This window comes from Lampris incognitus, chromosome 1, assembly GCF_029633865.1.
Source record: "Lampris incognitus isolate fLamInc1 chromosome 1, fLamInc1.hap2, whole genome shotgun sequence".
Lineage (NCBI taxonomy): Eukaryota > Metazoa > Chordata > Actinopteri > Lampriformes > Lampridae > Lampris > Lampris incognitus.
Genome location: NC_079211.1, coordinates 25,153,322 through 25,170,942, shown reverse-complemented (window position 1 = coordinate 25,170,942; position 17,621 = coordinate 25,153,322). Strand labels below are relative to the sequence as shown.

General features: G+C 45.2%; 1 protein-coding gene across 1 annotated transcript; it reads right to left on the bottom strand.

Moving 5' to 3' along the window:
- Window positions 1–489: 489 nt before the first annotated feature.
- On the bottom strand, window positions 490–17,411 carry LOC130117799 (bifunctional heparan sulfate N-deacetylase/N-sulfotransferase 1-like). Its single transcript, XM_056286038.1, has 14 exons — window positions 16,866–17,411; window positions 15,270–15,752; window positions 14,259–14,346; window positions 13,648–13,802; window positions 13,182–13,367; window positions 10,753–10,881; window positions 10,394–10,576; window positions 8,779–8,875; window positions 8,269–8,392; window positions 2,438–2,612; window positions 1,852–2,022; window positions 1,627–1,736; window positions 1,286–1,388; window positions 490–1,185 (listed from the first exon to the last, which is right to left on the bottom strand). The coding sequence occupies exons 1-14, from the start codon at window positions 17,409–17,411 to the stop codon at window positions 1,066–1,068; spliced, it is 2,670 nt and encodes an 889-aa protein (XP_056142013.1). The 3' UTR covers window positions 490–1,065.
- Between the last annotated feature and the right edge of the window lie 210 nt (window positions 17,412–17,621).

The window sequence follows — 17,621 nt, the reverse complement described above, 5'->3', positions numbered from 1 at the left end:
AGTGCAGGAAACTGAAACTGAGCCAAGTTGTTTTGTCTTGTAATACATTCTACAATAATGCATCACCAACAGCATCATAGAAAAGTTAAAACAAAATCTGAGTAAAAAAAAATCTATCAAAAAAAAAGAACCCTCAAAAGTCCATGGAATAATAGTTTGTTGAAGATTCCATCCTGGCACTTGTAAATACAATAACTAGACTTTACCAAGGCCTACTGAACAAGGCTACAACATGTAGCCTGAGTCAATACTCCAGATGTCCAATTCCCCTCCCACACAGTTCCTTTAGTAACCAAAAGCATCTGCAACTAATGCCTTTTCTGTCAAGTACTCATTTATCTCGATGTATTTTGCATTGCCTTGTTCTTAAATGTGTGTCAAACGGGACAAGTTGTACAACACAACTCATGGCTTGACATGCAGTCAGTTCAAGTCCGCTCCACCCTTTTCCTGGCACTAAGACGAGTCAACTCTGAGACTTTTTTCGCTCCTTTGATTTTACAATGATGTGCTGAGTTCACAAAAAGCAGAGGAGGTCTGGTTACAGAGAGAGAGCGAGAAATAGAGAGCGAGAGATAAAAAGGATAGGGGTTGTGGTGATTAAACTTCCTCCTGTGTGTGTACGCGTGTGTCGCAGTTCCTTCCCCTCTTCCTGAAAACACAGAAAAGCTATGGCAAAGCCCTACGGCTCCCATGTCTTGGTAGAGGCACCTAAAAAGGAGAACGACGAGCAGGGAGTGCACTTAGATGCTTGGAGCAAAGAGACTCACTGCCGGCATATATACCAGCTGCTACCCCGTTCAGTTATTATTCATGCTCTCTTCTCCCTCAACACCCACTCTCGCTCGATCCATCTCATGAAGAGCCACACACAAACACACACACATATAGTGTTCAAGGTCGGTAACCCGTGGACAGGATCACCATTTTGATAGATTTCAATCTTTTTCCAAACCGCATGAGACCTATGGCTTCCTGGGAAGTCCCTGTCATACTCCCACGGTTGAGCAATGGGTTAAACAGCTGGTCCAGTCTGTGGAGCTCTGGTGTCCCACCATGGTGCTGCTACCTGGTGTGAACCAACTCCTCTCGGAGCCAGCTGGGTAGTGGTTGGCCCATCCTATACAGCAGCTTGGAGAGTTCAATGTTATGATCCCTGTAATACTCCCTGAGGAACACCTGGGACTAAGATATAAAGACAGAGGTTTAGTGAATATTTTACTTAAAAGGGAAATATGCAAAAATAAGAAAATTGCAATAACATACAACTTAATAATCATCATACCTCAGGGTCCATATCAGGGTACCTACGCCCTTTACTCTTCCCCAAACACTTAGTTTTCCCGCCTTCAAGTAGCTGACACCAGAAGCCTTTCTTGGGGTCAAACCTGTAAATGGTAAAACAAACTACAATGTTCAGGGGTTTAATGCTCAATTCAATCTTCAACTGAAACCAATGAACTCTTTTCTCTTGATACCTCACAACTTTAACATTATCAAGCCTTTCTGAAACCAACTTTCCAGAGATGCTCAGAAACTGACAACTTCGCTGAGAAACCTGAGATGAGAATGTAATGAAGGAATGTTGCATTTCAAAAGGGGAATTGTGTTGTTTATGAGACTCACGCCAGGATCTTGTGGTAGTTGACAGTGTTGGCAAGGCTGAGGAACTTCTGAATTTTATCCATGACTGATGCTGGCTCAGTCTTCAGCATCTGGCCATCCAGGACCAGCAACTAAGGAAAAGACAAGGGCAGCCTTGCACATCAGAACAGGTCAGGAAATCTTCTTTGTGCTCATAAAATCAAATGCATGCAGATACACCTATGTATGAAGCTACATCCACAGTACCTGGCTCGAGTGGTAGTGGTTGAGCCAGCGCTCCAGGTGGATGGCATACCAACCCGGTACTAGACAGCGATTTTGGAGGACCCGTAGTTTGACCGGGGCTCCATGTCCTGCCGTGATGACATCGTGGAAGGAGTACTTTAGCGCCACTGGATCATCATGGGCTCTTTGGTGCTGTGTGTACAGAGACAAAAAGGTACAGTGTAAAAGTAAAGTATTCTGATTGATTGATTGACTGATAAAAGAGGTGTAAGGACACAACTGTGCATTTTACGAATGTATCTTTCAACCACATTACAAACGTCTACACCGTAGACCAGTCTAAATCTGATTAATAATTACAATACTCTGATGCTAAACTGAAATTTTATGTGACAGTGGTGGACACATTTGTGCATTAATTGAATGCATCGTTTCATCTCTGCATTAAACATGAAATAAATCTCCATCGAAGTAGAGTCTAAAAAATCAATTAAGAAGCAAGTATTTGTTTCCAAGGTTTTTTACAAAAATGCTAATCAGTATGTAATCTGAGTTCTTAGTAACAGTGAACATTTACTAAAATGGCTGATGATTGCTTATGACAGACCTGGTACCAGGAGTAAGCCCTGTCAGCCGGGTTGATGAGAATGGTGATGATCTTTGCCTTGGGCAGGAGAGCTGCAGCCCGCTGAGCGGCCACCTCTGAGTCAAAGTAGTTGGCACTCTTTTCAAAATAGTAGTCTGAACTGGTATTGGAAGGAAGGGGGAAGTACTCCATATACCTGAGAGAAAAGGAACACAAACATAAATGCACATTTTGAGCAGATATGGGAGATCTGAATAAATTTGCTCTCTATTGATGAGATTTTTTTGTGTGTGGATTTTTTCCCCCCTTTTCTCCCCAACTGTACATGGCCAATTGCCCCACTCTTCCGAGCTGTCCTGGTCACTGCTCCACCCCCTCTGCCACGGGGAGGGCTGCAGATTACCACATGCCTCCTCCGATACACGTGGAGTCGCCAGCCGCTTCTTTTCACCTGACACTGAGGAGTTTCACCAGGGGGATGTAGCCCATGGGAGGATCACGCTATTTCCCCCAGTTCCCTGCCCCCCCGAACAGGTGCCCCGACGGACCAGAGGAGGCGCTAGTGCAGCGACCAGGACACATACCCACATCCGGCTTCCCACCCGCACACAACGGCCAATTGTGTCTATAGGGACACCCGACCAAGCCGAAGGTAAAACGGGGATTCGAACTAGCAAGCCCTGTGTTGGTAGACAATGGAATAGAATGCCATGCCAAACGGATGCCCCCTATTGATGAGATTTTAACAATTTTTCTAGTTCTCCGCTAAGCTGTGTAAGTACAGAATAATTAGTTCAACATATAGAATAATTAGTGCCACACAGAAAAATAAAGCACATTTAAACAAGAGTCCTCAAAAATCATGCAATGTTTATACACAAATATTAAAATCAAGCAAATTTCTTACAAATTATATCTATGAGATGGTACAGTCAGTAATGTCCTACAGCGTGACTACCATTTACAGTGTGTAAATAAATAGTTCCATGACAACAAACCATGTTAGCGGGCGGCACAACTAATGTTATCTGAGTGATGCTTTTTAATTTAAGACCAGTCTCCTATAATGGCAATATTGCAGAGACCACACTCGGTCATAAAACATCTATGGTTTTCTTGAACGTCTGCTTACAATAAAATGACAAACCAGTGCTAACAAAATTAACCATTCCTCTACAATGAAGGAGCTGACTTGTGGGTTAAAAGCCCTTTCAAGCCAATGTGCATCTTCAGTTGGTATTTGTTGTGCAGCAGTGCTTCATGTAAAAAGCACTTAATAAGCTGTATATCTAAAGGCAGAAAAAAGACAAAGTTGCAGGCTGGTACACTAGATAAAAGAAGGCAGAGATGCACACTCTTTGGCAAGGAAAATAGCTATGGGCAGCTCAAAAAGTCTGTAGATGTTGCCAAATTTGCATAATTATGATGTCATCCAGATTTTAGATCAGAGGGGAGTGATTTTAATAAAGAGGCTATTTCCATTGTTCACATATTTATATAGGTTTGTTTCAAAATCCAGGCTATTGAGAGAATTGGGTGGGACCTAGATAATAATTTACTATCTGAGAATAGAAATCCCCCCCACCCCCAAGGTAATACATGACTACAGTTATATCAAAAGTAGCACCTCATGTCTGACTTGTCTACATCTATTTCCCTAGATGCTGAAGTTACGGTTTCCTTGGCATCAGGATTGCCCGATGGTGCATCCAATGGTGCCAAGGCCACGGGTGCTACCTCATCAGAGATGTTTTCACTGTTCTTCACTTCTGGCCCCCCTCCTGACCCTTGTTTGATTTTCTCTCCCTTGTTTTCTCCTTCAGATGTCAAGCTTTCAAGTGGTTTTTATATGTACCCTTGTACATAAATACTCCAGATAAGAACTCGCCTTTGGATGTTGAAAACCTGTCTCTCACATTGACTAGCATTGTGGTTAAGAAGAGATACCCACATTTCATGACGCTAAAAAAATACAATATGTTATTACTTATACAATCATGCCACGTATTAACTTTGATTATTTGAAAACTTAAAAATACACCAAAACACAGACCATAAATACTAAACACAGAGCATAAATACATAATGTATACTTGATATTAAAGCATTCCCCCTGGAACTGATCCACTTCAGAAGATAGTCAGACTGCAATAATAGCTACGAAACCACAACGCTGAAGCTCAGGGATGCACTGTGTTGTAGACGAATATTTTATTTAATTTTTTTTTGATTTTTTTTCTCCCTTTTTCTCCCCAATTGTATTCAGCCGATTACCCCACTCTTCTGAGCCGTCCCAGTCACTGCTCCACCCCCTCTGCCAATCCAGGGAGGTACTGCAGACTACCACATGCCTCCTCCAATACATAGATGTGGCGTTGCCAGCCCCTTCTTTTCACCTGAGAGTGAGGAGTTTCGCCAGAGGGACGTAGAACATGGAAGGATCATGCTTTTCCCCCACGTTCCCCCTCCCCTCCGAACAGGCACCCCGACCAACCAGAGGAGGTGCTAGTGCAGCGACCAGGATACACACCCACATCCGGCTTCTCACCCGCAGACACGGCCAATCGTGTCTGCAGGGATGCCCGACCAAGCCGGAGGTAACACAGGGATTCGATCCGGGGAGCCCTGTGTTGGTAGGCAACGGAATAGACTGCCATGCTACTTTGACGCCCTCAGAAGGATATTTTATAGTTCGCTGACTTGTGGGCCTAAATCCAAGTCCTCTTGGTTGAAGGACAGCTTTGTTACTAACCAAGTGACCCTGCTGACCTGAGAGATGGGTACGGAATCAGCATTGTCTTAATATCAATAAACTTAACGACACAATGAATAAATGCGGAGAATGTGGCTTACACAAGCCCACCATGTTACTCCTCATCCCAAAATACAGACAAAAGCTTAAATCCTTCAAGAAAACATCCAAATCTGTCCGGTCCTGGTCCATGGATGCCATTGAAACGCTTCCAGGGTGCTTTGAATGCACTAATTGGAATATATTTAGTGCAGCTTGCAACTCCCTCGATGAACTCACTGACACAGTGATGTCATAGATCAAGTTCTGCGAGGAAATGTGCATCCCTACCAAAACAGTGACATTGTATGACAATAAAAAACTGGTTCTCCAAAGAATTACACCTCCTACACAAAGAAAAGAACTGGGCATACAAAAATGGAAACAGGGATCAGTACAGAATGCAACAAAACTCAAACAACAATTCTCTTCCAGTAACTCCAGAGCAATATGGAAAAATCTTAAGGAAATAACAGATTACAAAAAAAAACGCCCCTGCTTCCCTCCAAATAATGACCATAACCTCCTAGATAAGTTAAATAAGTTTCATGCAAGGTTTGAAAAACCTATTCCATCCACCCCCCCTACTCCCACTCCAATGCCACCCTTCTGCATCCAGGAAGACGCGGTGAGAGCAACATTCAAGAAGCTGAGCATTAAGAAAGCAGCAAGGCCAGACGGCATCAGTCCTGCTTTGTTGAGCTACTGTGCAGCACAATTGGCCTAAATATTTTCCACCATATTCAATACCTCTCTAAGCCAATGTACAGTCCCACAGTGTGCTTCAAACTCTACCATCATTCCTGTGCCAAAGTCCTCAAAGATCACCTATCTCAATTACTTCAGACCAGTTGCCCTAACATCTGTAGCCATGAAAGCATTTGAGCATATCATTCTGTCATACTTGAAATCTTGCACCTCCCCAATGATGGATGCCTATCAAGCCAACTGGTCTGTTGAGGATGCAGTTAGCAAAGCCCTCTACCATGCCCTGCAACACCTGGAATCACCAAACAACTACGCAAACATCCTGTTCATAGACTTTAGTTCCGCCTTCAACTCCATCAACCCACTCAAACTCTTTACCATACTCTTGGATATGAACATTGACCCAGCCATATGCCACTGGATTCGGAGCTTCCTGTGGAACAGGCCACAGAGGGTGAATTAACAACCTAACCTCACACCCTCTTACTCTCAGTACAGGTGCCCCTCAATCAGGTGCCCCTACATCCACGGATAGCTCTGTGAAAACAATAAAATACGCAGACGACACAACCATTGTAGGCCTCATCTCCAACAAAGATGAAACCCAGTACCGTACTGCAGTAAATCAAGCTGTCACTTGTTGTGCAAACAACAACCTTCTGCTTAATACAGCCAAAACCCAAGAACTCATTATTGACTTCCAATGCATGCCGAATCCTAAAACACCCATACAAATTAGCGGAGACCCCATCACCACCACCGACTCTTTTAAATTCCTTGGAACATATACATCAGCAGTAACCTGAAGTGAAAAATTAACACAGAACAAATCATTGTAAAAGCATAACAATGACTTTACTTTCTTAGGCAGCTTAAAAAAATACCGGATCAAACATCAACTGCTCATTCTGTTCTACTCAACCATTACTGAATCCATCATAACACCTTCTATTACAGTAAAACACGGTGGCACGGACAGTCAAACAGAAAAAACTGCAGCGTATTGTCAACAAGGCATCCAAAATCATAGGCAACCCACTCCCCTCAGTTGAGTCTCTACATACTAACCGAGCAGCAAAGAAGATCATCTCTGACCTCTCACATCCTGCTCATCACCTCTTCCAGCTCCTTCCCTCAGGGAGGCGCTACAGGTCACTGTCCACTAAGACTAAATGCTTCACAAACAGTTTTTTCCCCTAGACAACAGGACTCTGAATTCCTCCCTAGAGTCCCCACCTCACACACCATTGGCATAAATCCCACCATTCTCCTAACTGTTATGCGTGATATGTTTATTTCCATTATTGTGTAACTGTATTGTCCGTTATAATATGTGGAGTGTTTGTTGTTGTCCATGTATGTATTGTGCAGAGTTTGTGTACCAAAAACGAATTCCACTGGCCTTGGTCGTGTGGCTAATAAAACAATCTAAATAATCTAATCATGTCTTGCAAAGAAGAACAACGAACCACAAATGCCTTTTCTCGAACAAAAACAAATATCTATCAATTCTGAGCGAAAATAATGCCACAAAAATATTTCTGAATCTAAATTACAGGAGATTACTCTACAAATAATATGTTCATATTACATTTAGAGTTTTGAATCTGCATTTGTGAATATCAAATCACATTTGTTCATGGACAAAGGTAAGCAGTGAGCTCAAGTCCTCCAATCCACAAATGCATTTTTTTAACCAAGGGATTTTCACTTCAGACAATCACAATCACATCAGAACTTGCTCTGCATCATCAATTATCACCCTGCTCATTAAAGGGGAGCAGTGAATAGATACAAAGCTAGTGTAAGGTGGCATCAGGTTGGCCATCACTCACAAAGAAAGGCAAAAGTCTCGCTTACTGTAGCTGCATGACAGAGTTTTTCAAACAAGCAATTTATGTTCATAAAATGATATTGCCGTCTCTTAGTAAATGTTAGACACTATTTTTGTAGTAAATAAAATTTACATATGGAATTTCCTTCACACGCAAAGCGAGAAGAATTCATTGGCATCTAGGAAAAGATATTTGTGGTTTACGGTACTTGTTTGTAAGCCAGGACGAACATGTGTAAACCATATTCTCTGCAGTCTCTACATTCATCGTTTCCTTGCATTTACTTATTTTGAGACAAATCTGATTCCATAGATGGGAGGCCCATCTAAGATCACCAAAAAGTAGCATAGACCAGATGGAAAAGTTAATCTAGATCCATAATTGGGACTTTTAGGATATTCGGTAATGCTACGTCATAATGGGAGGTTTTTCCAGTGGTTTTGATTTCAATGATTTTGCACAGTTGTGGCCTTTGAGCATTACCACATTAAATTTCTTTTTTTTTAAAATTCTCTTACCAGTCAATGCCTCTGTGATAGTTGTGCCCATTGAAGAACTGGATCTCCTCAAAGGTTTCTTTGCTGGGGTAGTTACTGGTCAGGTCCGGGTGCATACCTAGAAACAGATAGAGTGCCGTCGTCCCTGGGAAAAGGAAAGATGGACAGCGATGTTTAGAGGGCAATGGGGGGAAAATCGAGTAATAGACATGAGAGAATTTCTATTGAGTCAATATAGCTTAAAACAGGGGCAAAAGCACCAAACAGAGTAACATTCCATGTCCCCATCCGAATGGTTTAATCAATAGAGACCATCACGCTCAGGCGATTCAATACAAGTCCTCCCTTGCATTCAGAGGAGGAATTTACTTTATAACATGACATGTACTCGTATTTCCATATAATGAAAAACTTACGTGAAATCCAAATCACACTCAGCAAATATTCTACTTTAATGATGCAGAGGAAGCAACATGCCCAATTTTAATTCCAAAAACGGACGACAGAGGGCGCTGAAGTAATGTCTCTGACCTGTCTTTTGAGGCCCGATGACGAGCAGTTTGGGGAAGCGGTCGCATGTTTTCTCTTTGGACCAGATGTCCTTGTGCCTTTTGTCCTCACAAGGATCCTGTAGGCATGAAAAAATAAAAACAAACAAAAACAAAAACAACCATTTGCTTTTTAATGAAACCTGTGCAAAACAGACAAAACAATGCTCATATGATAGGAATACAAATAATGCACGAATTTCCAAATGAACAATTATAATAGTGATATATAAAGAAGGGGACTCTTTTTTTTGAAGGATATTTTTTGACAAAAATCTACTTAATGTAAAGGACGATTGATTGCATTGCATTTATTATGTTTATTATGACAAACTTTCCCCATCATTCATCCTCAAATGGTGACCTGAAATTCCTCAGCACAAAACTTGATCAGGTTGTGCATAAATCATAAAGGCAGGGACTTGAGCAGAGATAGGACAATGCACTGACTTCCAGTACTATCAGTAATGCTTTTTTGACCATACAATCAGAAAGCAATGGACTGCGGCTTCGCGTTATCATAGGTTTGTGGTGGGAGGGTATGTTACGAGAATAGGCTATTAATTTTTGATTGACAGTTGCACGGTAGAAGTTTTGGAAGGAAATATGCTAGCTAACACTACCAGATACAATAATGCCATCAAAAGTACACAAATAAGAGGCATCTGGGTAGCGTAGCGGTCTATTCTGTTGCCTACCAACACGGGGATCGCCAGTTCGAATCCCCGTGTTACCCCCGGCTTGATCAGGCATCCCTACAGACACAATTGGCCATGTCTGCCGGTGGGAAGCCAGATGTGGGTATGTGTACCAGTTGCTGCACTAGCTCCTCCTCTGGTCAGTCGGGGCACCTGCTCAGGGGGGAGGGGAACTGGGGGGAATAGCGTGATCCTCCCATGCGCTACATTCCCCTGACAAAACTCCTCACTGTCAGGTGAAAAGAAGTGGCTGCCGACTCCACATCTTTCAGAGGAGGCATGTGGTAGTCTGCAGCTCTCCCCAGCTCAACAGACGGGGTGGAGCAGCAACCGGGACGGCTCGGAAGAGTGGGGTAATTGGCCAAGTACATCCATCCATCCATTATCCAAACCTCTTATCCTGCTCAGGGTTGCGGGGATGCTGGAGCCTATCCCAGCAGTCATTGGGCGGCAGGCGGGGAGACACCCTGGACAGGCCGCCAGTCCATCACAGGGCTGACACACACACACACACACACACACACACGCACGCACGCACACACACACGCACACACCCACACACACACCTTGGGACAATTTAGTATGGCCAATTCACCTGACCGACATGTCTTTGGACCGTGGGAGGAAACCGGAGCAACCGGAGGAGACCCACGCAGACACGGGGAGAACATGCAAACTCCACACAGAGGATGACCCGGGACGACCCCCAAGGCTGGACTACCCCGGGGCTTGAACCCAGGACCTTCTCACTGTGAGGCGACCGCATAACAACTGTGCCACCGTGCCGCCTGGCCAAGTACAATTGGGGAGAAAAAGGGTGAATAAAACAAATAAAAATAAAATAAAATAATGATACCACATTTGGTTGAATACGACCTAGCTCCACTTCAGTCTACTCACTTGCCAGAGCGGGTCTCTCTCAGAGGGAAAGAGGCTGAAATACTTCTGGGCTAGTTGAATGGGTGGCAGGGTCTGAAGCTTTAGGTTGGTCCATGTCTGGATGAACTTCACCAGGCTCTTAAATGTATACAAACCAAGACGATCATTTCCATAGTTGGACAAGTGGGTCATGAAGATGCTTATCTGTCCGATGTGAATAGTGGAGAGATGGGAGTGAAGGGAGACGGAAAGAGAAGAGACAAAAGGTAACATGAACATGACATGGAATTTCAGTTTAATCCATTTGTAATGTTTTAAGTACATGTCACAGGCGGTGCCGTTTGTGTGGTGACGTGTGTTTGTGCATCTGCTTGACTCACAGGGTTTAGGAGGACAGTAAGAAACAGTTCCCCTCCATTGATGAGCTTATCCAGTTCGTTCGGACTGCCCGGATAGTCTTTGTAGAAGATCGTGTGTGTGAACAGGCCACAAGTCTGCCTCGGCAACACCTGTAGCATTAAGATTAAAAGAACATTTATTCATTCATCATCCAAACTGCTTATCCTGCTCTCAGGGTCGCAGGGATGCTGGAGCCTATCCCAGCACAAACTACAATATGGATGTGCATGTAGGCATGCACATGTTTACCCTAAAAGCCACACAGAAGGTGGTGCTGTACCCCAGGTGATTATCCAACACATTGATCAGTTTCAATAAAATTCATATTATGCCGGTGATCTAGCCAAAGCAGACCTCTTACCCATTCTATGAGTCTGTATGGAAATTTATGGAAATGCATTTACAGTTTGGAGTGTCTAGGGAACTGAATATCAATCATCAGACTGTCCATTCAGTGTGCTCCATCTCAAGGACAAGAATAGAGAAGAGGGATCACAAAGGCAGAGTGAACACCAGCACTTCAAAAGGAACTGGACTGTGGCTGCACTCTTTCCCCATCGGCACTGAAGGATATATGGCAAATACAAGGGGGGAAAAAAAAATACTAGAATTTTTGTTTTCTACTCCTTTGAACAACATGAATGTAATCTCGTCAATACCCAATTTTTCACAGATGTGCTGTGAACCTTCTTGCTGTATTGCGAAGTACAGAACATTGCTGTCAAGACAAGGGAGACACCTAGTTTGTGAAGGTTGACATGTCAGCGATTGGGGCTTTGTGCAAATATCTGCTGTGTTGCTGAGACAAATGCTGGTCACCATTGGTGCTAAAACCCCGGCAGGTATCTCTTGGAGAGGCGTCTGAAGGTATGAGTGGTTGACTGACCGCAACAAAATCCCGTGTTCTATACGGTAAACGAGAATAATGAGTATGATTGCATTCCTTGGGGGCTGCTGTTGCCATCGTTACATAAATACCAAAAATGCACTGCTCAACGCATCTGGGGGGAAAAGACATGAGGAGAAGGAGAAAGGAGATGGAGAGGAAGCATTATGATGACGAATAAAGAAAAGATGTTGACAGAAAGGACATGAGAGAGGATGCAAGGAAAGATGAACTATGAAATAAAAGGGGAAGGCAGAGATGGAGAGATAGTAAATGAAAGATGGGTGGCAGCAGGAGGTGGTGGATTGAGAGCACACGGACAGAATCTTGCAGTTGAAGGGATAAACAAACTTCAAAGAGTGACGGACAGGGAAAAAGCAACAAGGAGGGAAAGGAAGTGAAAAAGAGAGAGGGAAAATAATGAAGTCCAATGCTGTGTGTGTGTGTGTGTGTGTGTGTGCATGAGATGGTACGCGCACAATAAATCTGGCGAGGACGCATCCATCATCATCCAAGCCGTTTATCCCAACCGGGGTCACGGGATGCTGGAGCCTATCCCAGCAGTCATTGGGCGGCAGGCAGGGAGACACCCTGTACAGGCCGCCAGTCCATCACAGGGCCGACACACACACACACACACACACACACACACACACACACACACACACCTAGGGACAATTTAGTATGGCTGATTCACTTGACCAACATGTCTTTGGACTGTGGGAGGAAACCGGAGCACCCGGAGGAAACCCACGCAGACACGGGGAGAACATGCAAACTCCACACAGATGACGACTTGGGACGACCCCCAAGGTTGGACTATCCCGGGGCTCGAACCCAGGACCTTCCTGCTCTGAGGTGACCGCACTAACCACTGCACCACCGTGCCACCCGCGAGGACGCATTGGACCACTAAATGCTGCGGCTGGTGGGCAGTGCTGCATACGCAGATTACGTCATGTTATTTTTTTTCCCTTTCCGGTTTTATCAGAACTTTTTGGTGGGCACACCTGTCAGTTGATTGGCTAGACATACTGCGAGTTGGTTGGCGCTTGGTTTTGGCTCGTTTTCAAGCAGGAAAAAATGGTGGTCTGGTCAAAAACTCTCATATTACAGGTAAACAGAACACTAAAATATGTTTCTGAGAACACTTGAGGTGAGAAATAGGCAACGCAGTAACAGAATCTTGATTTATATTTGATCAGCACAGCCTAGTTTGACCGTTTGATCTGAGTTTCGTGACCCTGGTGCGTTGCGCTGGATGGACTCATTTGCATAAATTTGAGGTCAAGTCATGTTTATTCAAATATAGATACGGCGAACGGTCCGTCAACCCGCCGTGTCTTATTCATCATGCACCGTGCAGCCGGATCTCCTGCTCTTCACAGAAACTGAATAGAATCCGTCAACCTGACATACACCATCACATCCAGTCTGTGCACACCTCGAGTGAGAGACATCGAGTGAGCAAGAGAGCAAAGAAGAGAGGAGAGAGACAGAGATGGAGACAGATTGACGGCTTACACTAATGCCGCTGTGGATGAAGCCTCGTCGGAACCGCGCAGGCTTCAAGTGGGGGTACTCCTCCGTGCTGGTCACCTTGATGCCCCACACCTTCTTCCAGGCATCGTACAGCTGCATGTGGACGGGGTAGACACCAGAGTGGTGGGGCGCCACAGCATAGCCCATATTAGTGGGTATGCCATGCTCCTGGGCAAAGGGAGAGAGAGGAAATGAAGAGGTGTTGGGAAGAAAGGAAAGCAAGGTTAGTCAAGATATTTCAAGTCCACATAAAAGTGATTGGTCCTAAATGGCATATGTCTGACTGGCACCTACTCAAACAATACAGGGGGAATAAGTTGATGTGGCCCTGAGGGAGAGCAACCCCCCCCCCCAAACACACCCACACCCAAACACACAGCATTAGACTGAGATGTTAAATCAACATAAACACAAGTCTGAGCTGTGCCCCAGAGCCTCTGTGACTCACTATGGCAAATTTCTTGTTCAGCAGCATCTGCTCTGCCAGCACAGACTGGTTGTGGAAGAGGTGGGGCTGCATGTGGCTCCACATGTGAGGGAACCACCAGAACTCCTTCACAAAGGATAGCAGCAGGTCATCTCCCAGGTCCTCCTCATCAGAACCTAGTAGTGAGAGTGAGGAGGAATGGAGGAGCAGGACAGCAGGGAAACATGAAGGTGGAGGCAAGAAAGGTTGAGGGCGATGGGGAAAGGGAGAAAGATGCAGACAGAGTGTGGAAAGTAACAGTGGGGGCAGAGATGGAGGGAGGATAGGATAGGACAGGATAGTTAAGCAAGTAAAAAGAGTAAGTTGGGGGGCAGGGAAATTAGGAGGAAGAAAAAATATTTCAAGAAGGGGTCAAATCAAAGAATGCAGGGTGACAGAGAGAACGGGAATAAGGACATAAGAGGGCGATAACATGAGGGCGACAAGACACCATGGTAAAAAGGCAAAATAAATAAAAGGGTGAATACATTAAACCAGCTTTCCTACATCTATGAGTGATTTTTAAAAATCAGTTTGGCTACCATGTTCAAGTAAGCATTGAGGCCATCCCTCAGGGGGAAACAGCTTCTTACCAGCATGGAAGAATTTTCCAGAGAAGCCCAGGTTGAAGGTGAAGTTGGGCACGTTTGTGCGGAGCTCTCTCTGTGTCTCCAGCAGGGCCTGAAACAGCAGGGTGGGAGGGGTGAGAGGAACAATGAGACAAGATATGATACACTCAAAGACTGGAGCATGCAACCACAATCACTGGCACGTCTGCACGGCAAACCACTAACATGTGCTGGCTTCTGCACACACACCACCAATTTTACTCGGCAGGTTTCTTTCAGCCAGACATCCAACATCCACCCCCAGTCGCCTGCTCCTCTACATTCTGTTTGATATTTGACTCTCCTCTGATTTAAGTGTTTGTTTCATTTTATCGCTGCACCGGATGGGAATCCAATTGTACACCCTCTCTGACTCTCATGTCTCCCCACTTGCCCTCTCTCGTCGGGGTGTGATTCATTTCTAACAGCCCGCTATTGTGCTGCGAGAGAGAGAGAGAGAGAGAGAGAGAGAGAGAGAGAGAGAGAGAGAGAGAGAGAGAGAGAGTGACAGAGAGAGAGAGAGAGAGAGAGAGAGAGAGAGAGAGAGAGAGAGAGAGAGAGAGAGAGAGAGAGAGCCTTGATGCTTCTGCCACAAGTTTGTCTACCCCATGCCTGCACGTGTGAGGGGACACAAACAAGGGGCTCTCCGATATTCTTTGTATGTCTCTGGGTCCCTGAAATATTCATGGCTGTGGCTCTTCAGTGACAGTGCAGGCACTCAGGTCTGGCAGCTTTCAGCAGCCCACAGGGAGGAGTGCATTCAGAGCGGGAATTGGAGGAGGGAGACGGGATTTCAGCATGACTAGCCGAGGATGACACAAGGTGTGTGCGGGCCAACTTAGGTTTTGTTTTTGTTTTTCCGGTTAGGAATGCACTTTAAAGACGCTTAATCCAGATGATGAATACAAGGGAGGGCTTTGATTTGTGGTCTAAAAAATCCCATGAGGTTTCTTTAACTCAAATATCAACACACGTGTGCTCAGAAAACAAACTTACCTTAACATCAGACACCTTCATACGGGTGCCTTCTTTTCCAACAAAGATGTCATCTATATCCACCAGGATGTAGCGCTCCAGGGAGAGCGAGAGTCTCTTTCCTGTCAAGAAGGCCACGGCATCCACAAACACCAGCTTGTGCAGCCAGAAGACCAGGTTGTTGCCGAAGAGGACTCTCTGGATGCCATCGTGAAGCCCCAGATCCTGCACCACAGATGGAAGCAGAGCGGCGTTCTGCCCCATGGATGCGACACTGTCAGCAGATTGAGTCTTGGCCAGCAAAACGGGTTCATAGGTGGAGTGATTGGACTGGAAGACGGTCCAGTCATCCCCAGGAAGCGGACCAGGTAATGGCTGACCAGAGCGGGTAATAAAAAGTAGTGGAGATTTAGGATTAACAGTGCAATCCTTTAGGCCCAAATTGGAGTGGAGGAAGAGTGGGAAGCCTTTCAGCTGTGCACTCAGTAGGCTGTTCTCATTGGCCTATTTGACAGAAAGAGATAGAAGACAGAGAGTAGAGAAATAAAGAGAGCGTAAGAGAAGACACAAAGGAGATAGAGAGAGACCAAAGAAGAGATAAGTGTTATGACCACCAAGTGATAATCACAGGGGAGATTCAGTGGAAGTCAGCGTGATGAAGACAGAAGTGCTTCAACCTGCTACTCTCAATCTGCTATGGGCAGAATTATCAGTCCAAACAAATAACCTCATGCTGTGTCCTCACAAAGACTCAAAGACTGAAGAGTCAGTAATTATTCATCTCTGAATTACCCTGCCCAAAGTTGTTGCTCTCTGCTTCTCTCACATCTCAGCTACCATGGATGCATTAAGTCTTCCTTTCTCCTTCTCCTGCACCTCAGCGGTAGCCTTGCTCAAAATCTCACCCCTTCGACAGTGTGGGTATATAGAGATCAGTGTTATTAAATTGGCACTCTCTACAGCTCAGAAAGGTCCACATTTTGGCCTTTAATTGAAAATCCCTTCACCCACTGTGATCTGCAAACACACTGGCACAAATAGTGAACCACCGCTGTGTGCCCTTGACATCAACCATTGAGTTGTGCCCCCCACAACCCAATGGCTGATGGAAAGACACAGTCCAAACAGGTCTCTACAACCTTTGCCTACGCTATTGAAGACCTTTGCACAAACCCTGAAAGCTTCCAGATCACTTTCTATATTCTATCCGTGGCTCAGAGAAATAATTAAAACCACAAGACCTGAAAACTGGGCTTGGGCATGCAGGCTCAGCTGGGGATTACTGAGACAGAGAGAAAGAGCGAATAGAGGGGGGAACAACTAGAGAAAGAACTCATACTAGTGAACAAAAGAGAAAAGGAGAGATTGGGTTAAAAAAAAAAGACTAGATTTCACAAAAATAGGAGAGATGGACAGAACATTGGGGAGGGAAAGAGTAGTATTGAACCAGGCAGGTCTTTCCAACCCTGTGAATCCCATTTCCTTGGAGACAATGAAGCCAGATGGACAGGGCAGAAGGTGTGAGTGAGAGGAGGGAGGGAAGGAGGGAGGGAGGGAATAGAGAGAGAAAGTACGAGTGATAGAGCAACAGAGAGAGAAAACAAGTGTGGTCCTAACCTTGAAGAAGCCGATGATGCCTACTCCGTATTCCACACAGTATTTGTCCAGTAGCTCTCGGTTCCAGGCATCCAGGTTGACGTATTTAAGAATATTTTCATAAATCACCAGGGTGAAGCGTCCTCTTTCTTTGTCCGTTAGCGTTGGCATGTCTCCTTTACCAGGAGAGATCTCTGTCCGGTACCGGAACCTTCCAGATTCCAAGATGGCAACAATCTCCTGACCCAACTGGGAGTACTGGCTTTCCACAAACACCAGAACTACAGGGTCAGTCCTAGCCCCTCCCGGATCCATCCCGGGCCCTCCTGACACACCTCGCAATGGGAGCAGTCTCGACGGAGTCACCCGGGGGTCATCAGAGTCAGCCGATGCCCCCTCGCTTCCAGAAATGCCCCCTCCCGAGGGCTCCAACTCCCGTTTGACGCCATAGAGGAAGTAGGCAGAAATGAAGACACTGACAGCACAGAAAAGAAAGAGGAGGAGGAGGGAGGTCTGGAGGGGGAGGAGACGGACCAGCCGACGGAGGCGTGTCACGCATCCCAGCATCGTCTCACGCCGCACCGCCCCGCCCCACCGACTCAACAACACACCCCGGTAACAGTCTCTTCTTGAGTTAGGTAGAAGGGATGGAAGAAGGGTTTATTTACAACAAAAGTCTTGTTCTTGAGGTAAATGCACAGGGCGTCAAGGTAGCAGCAGCAGCAGCTACTAAAAAAGGAAAATAGACGGTCTTGCGTGGATTTTCCCTCATTCTGT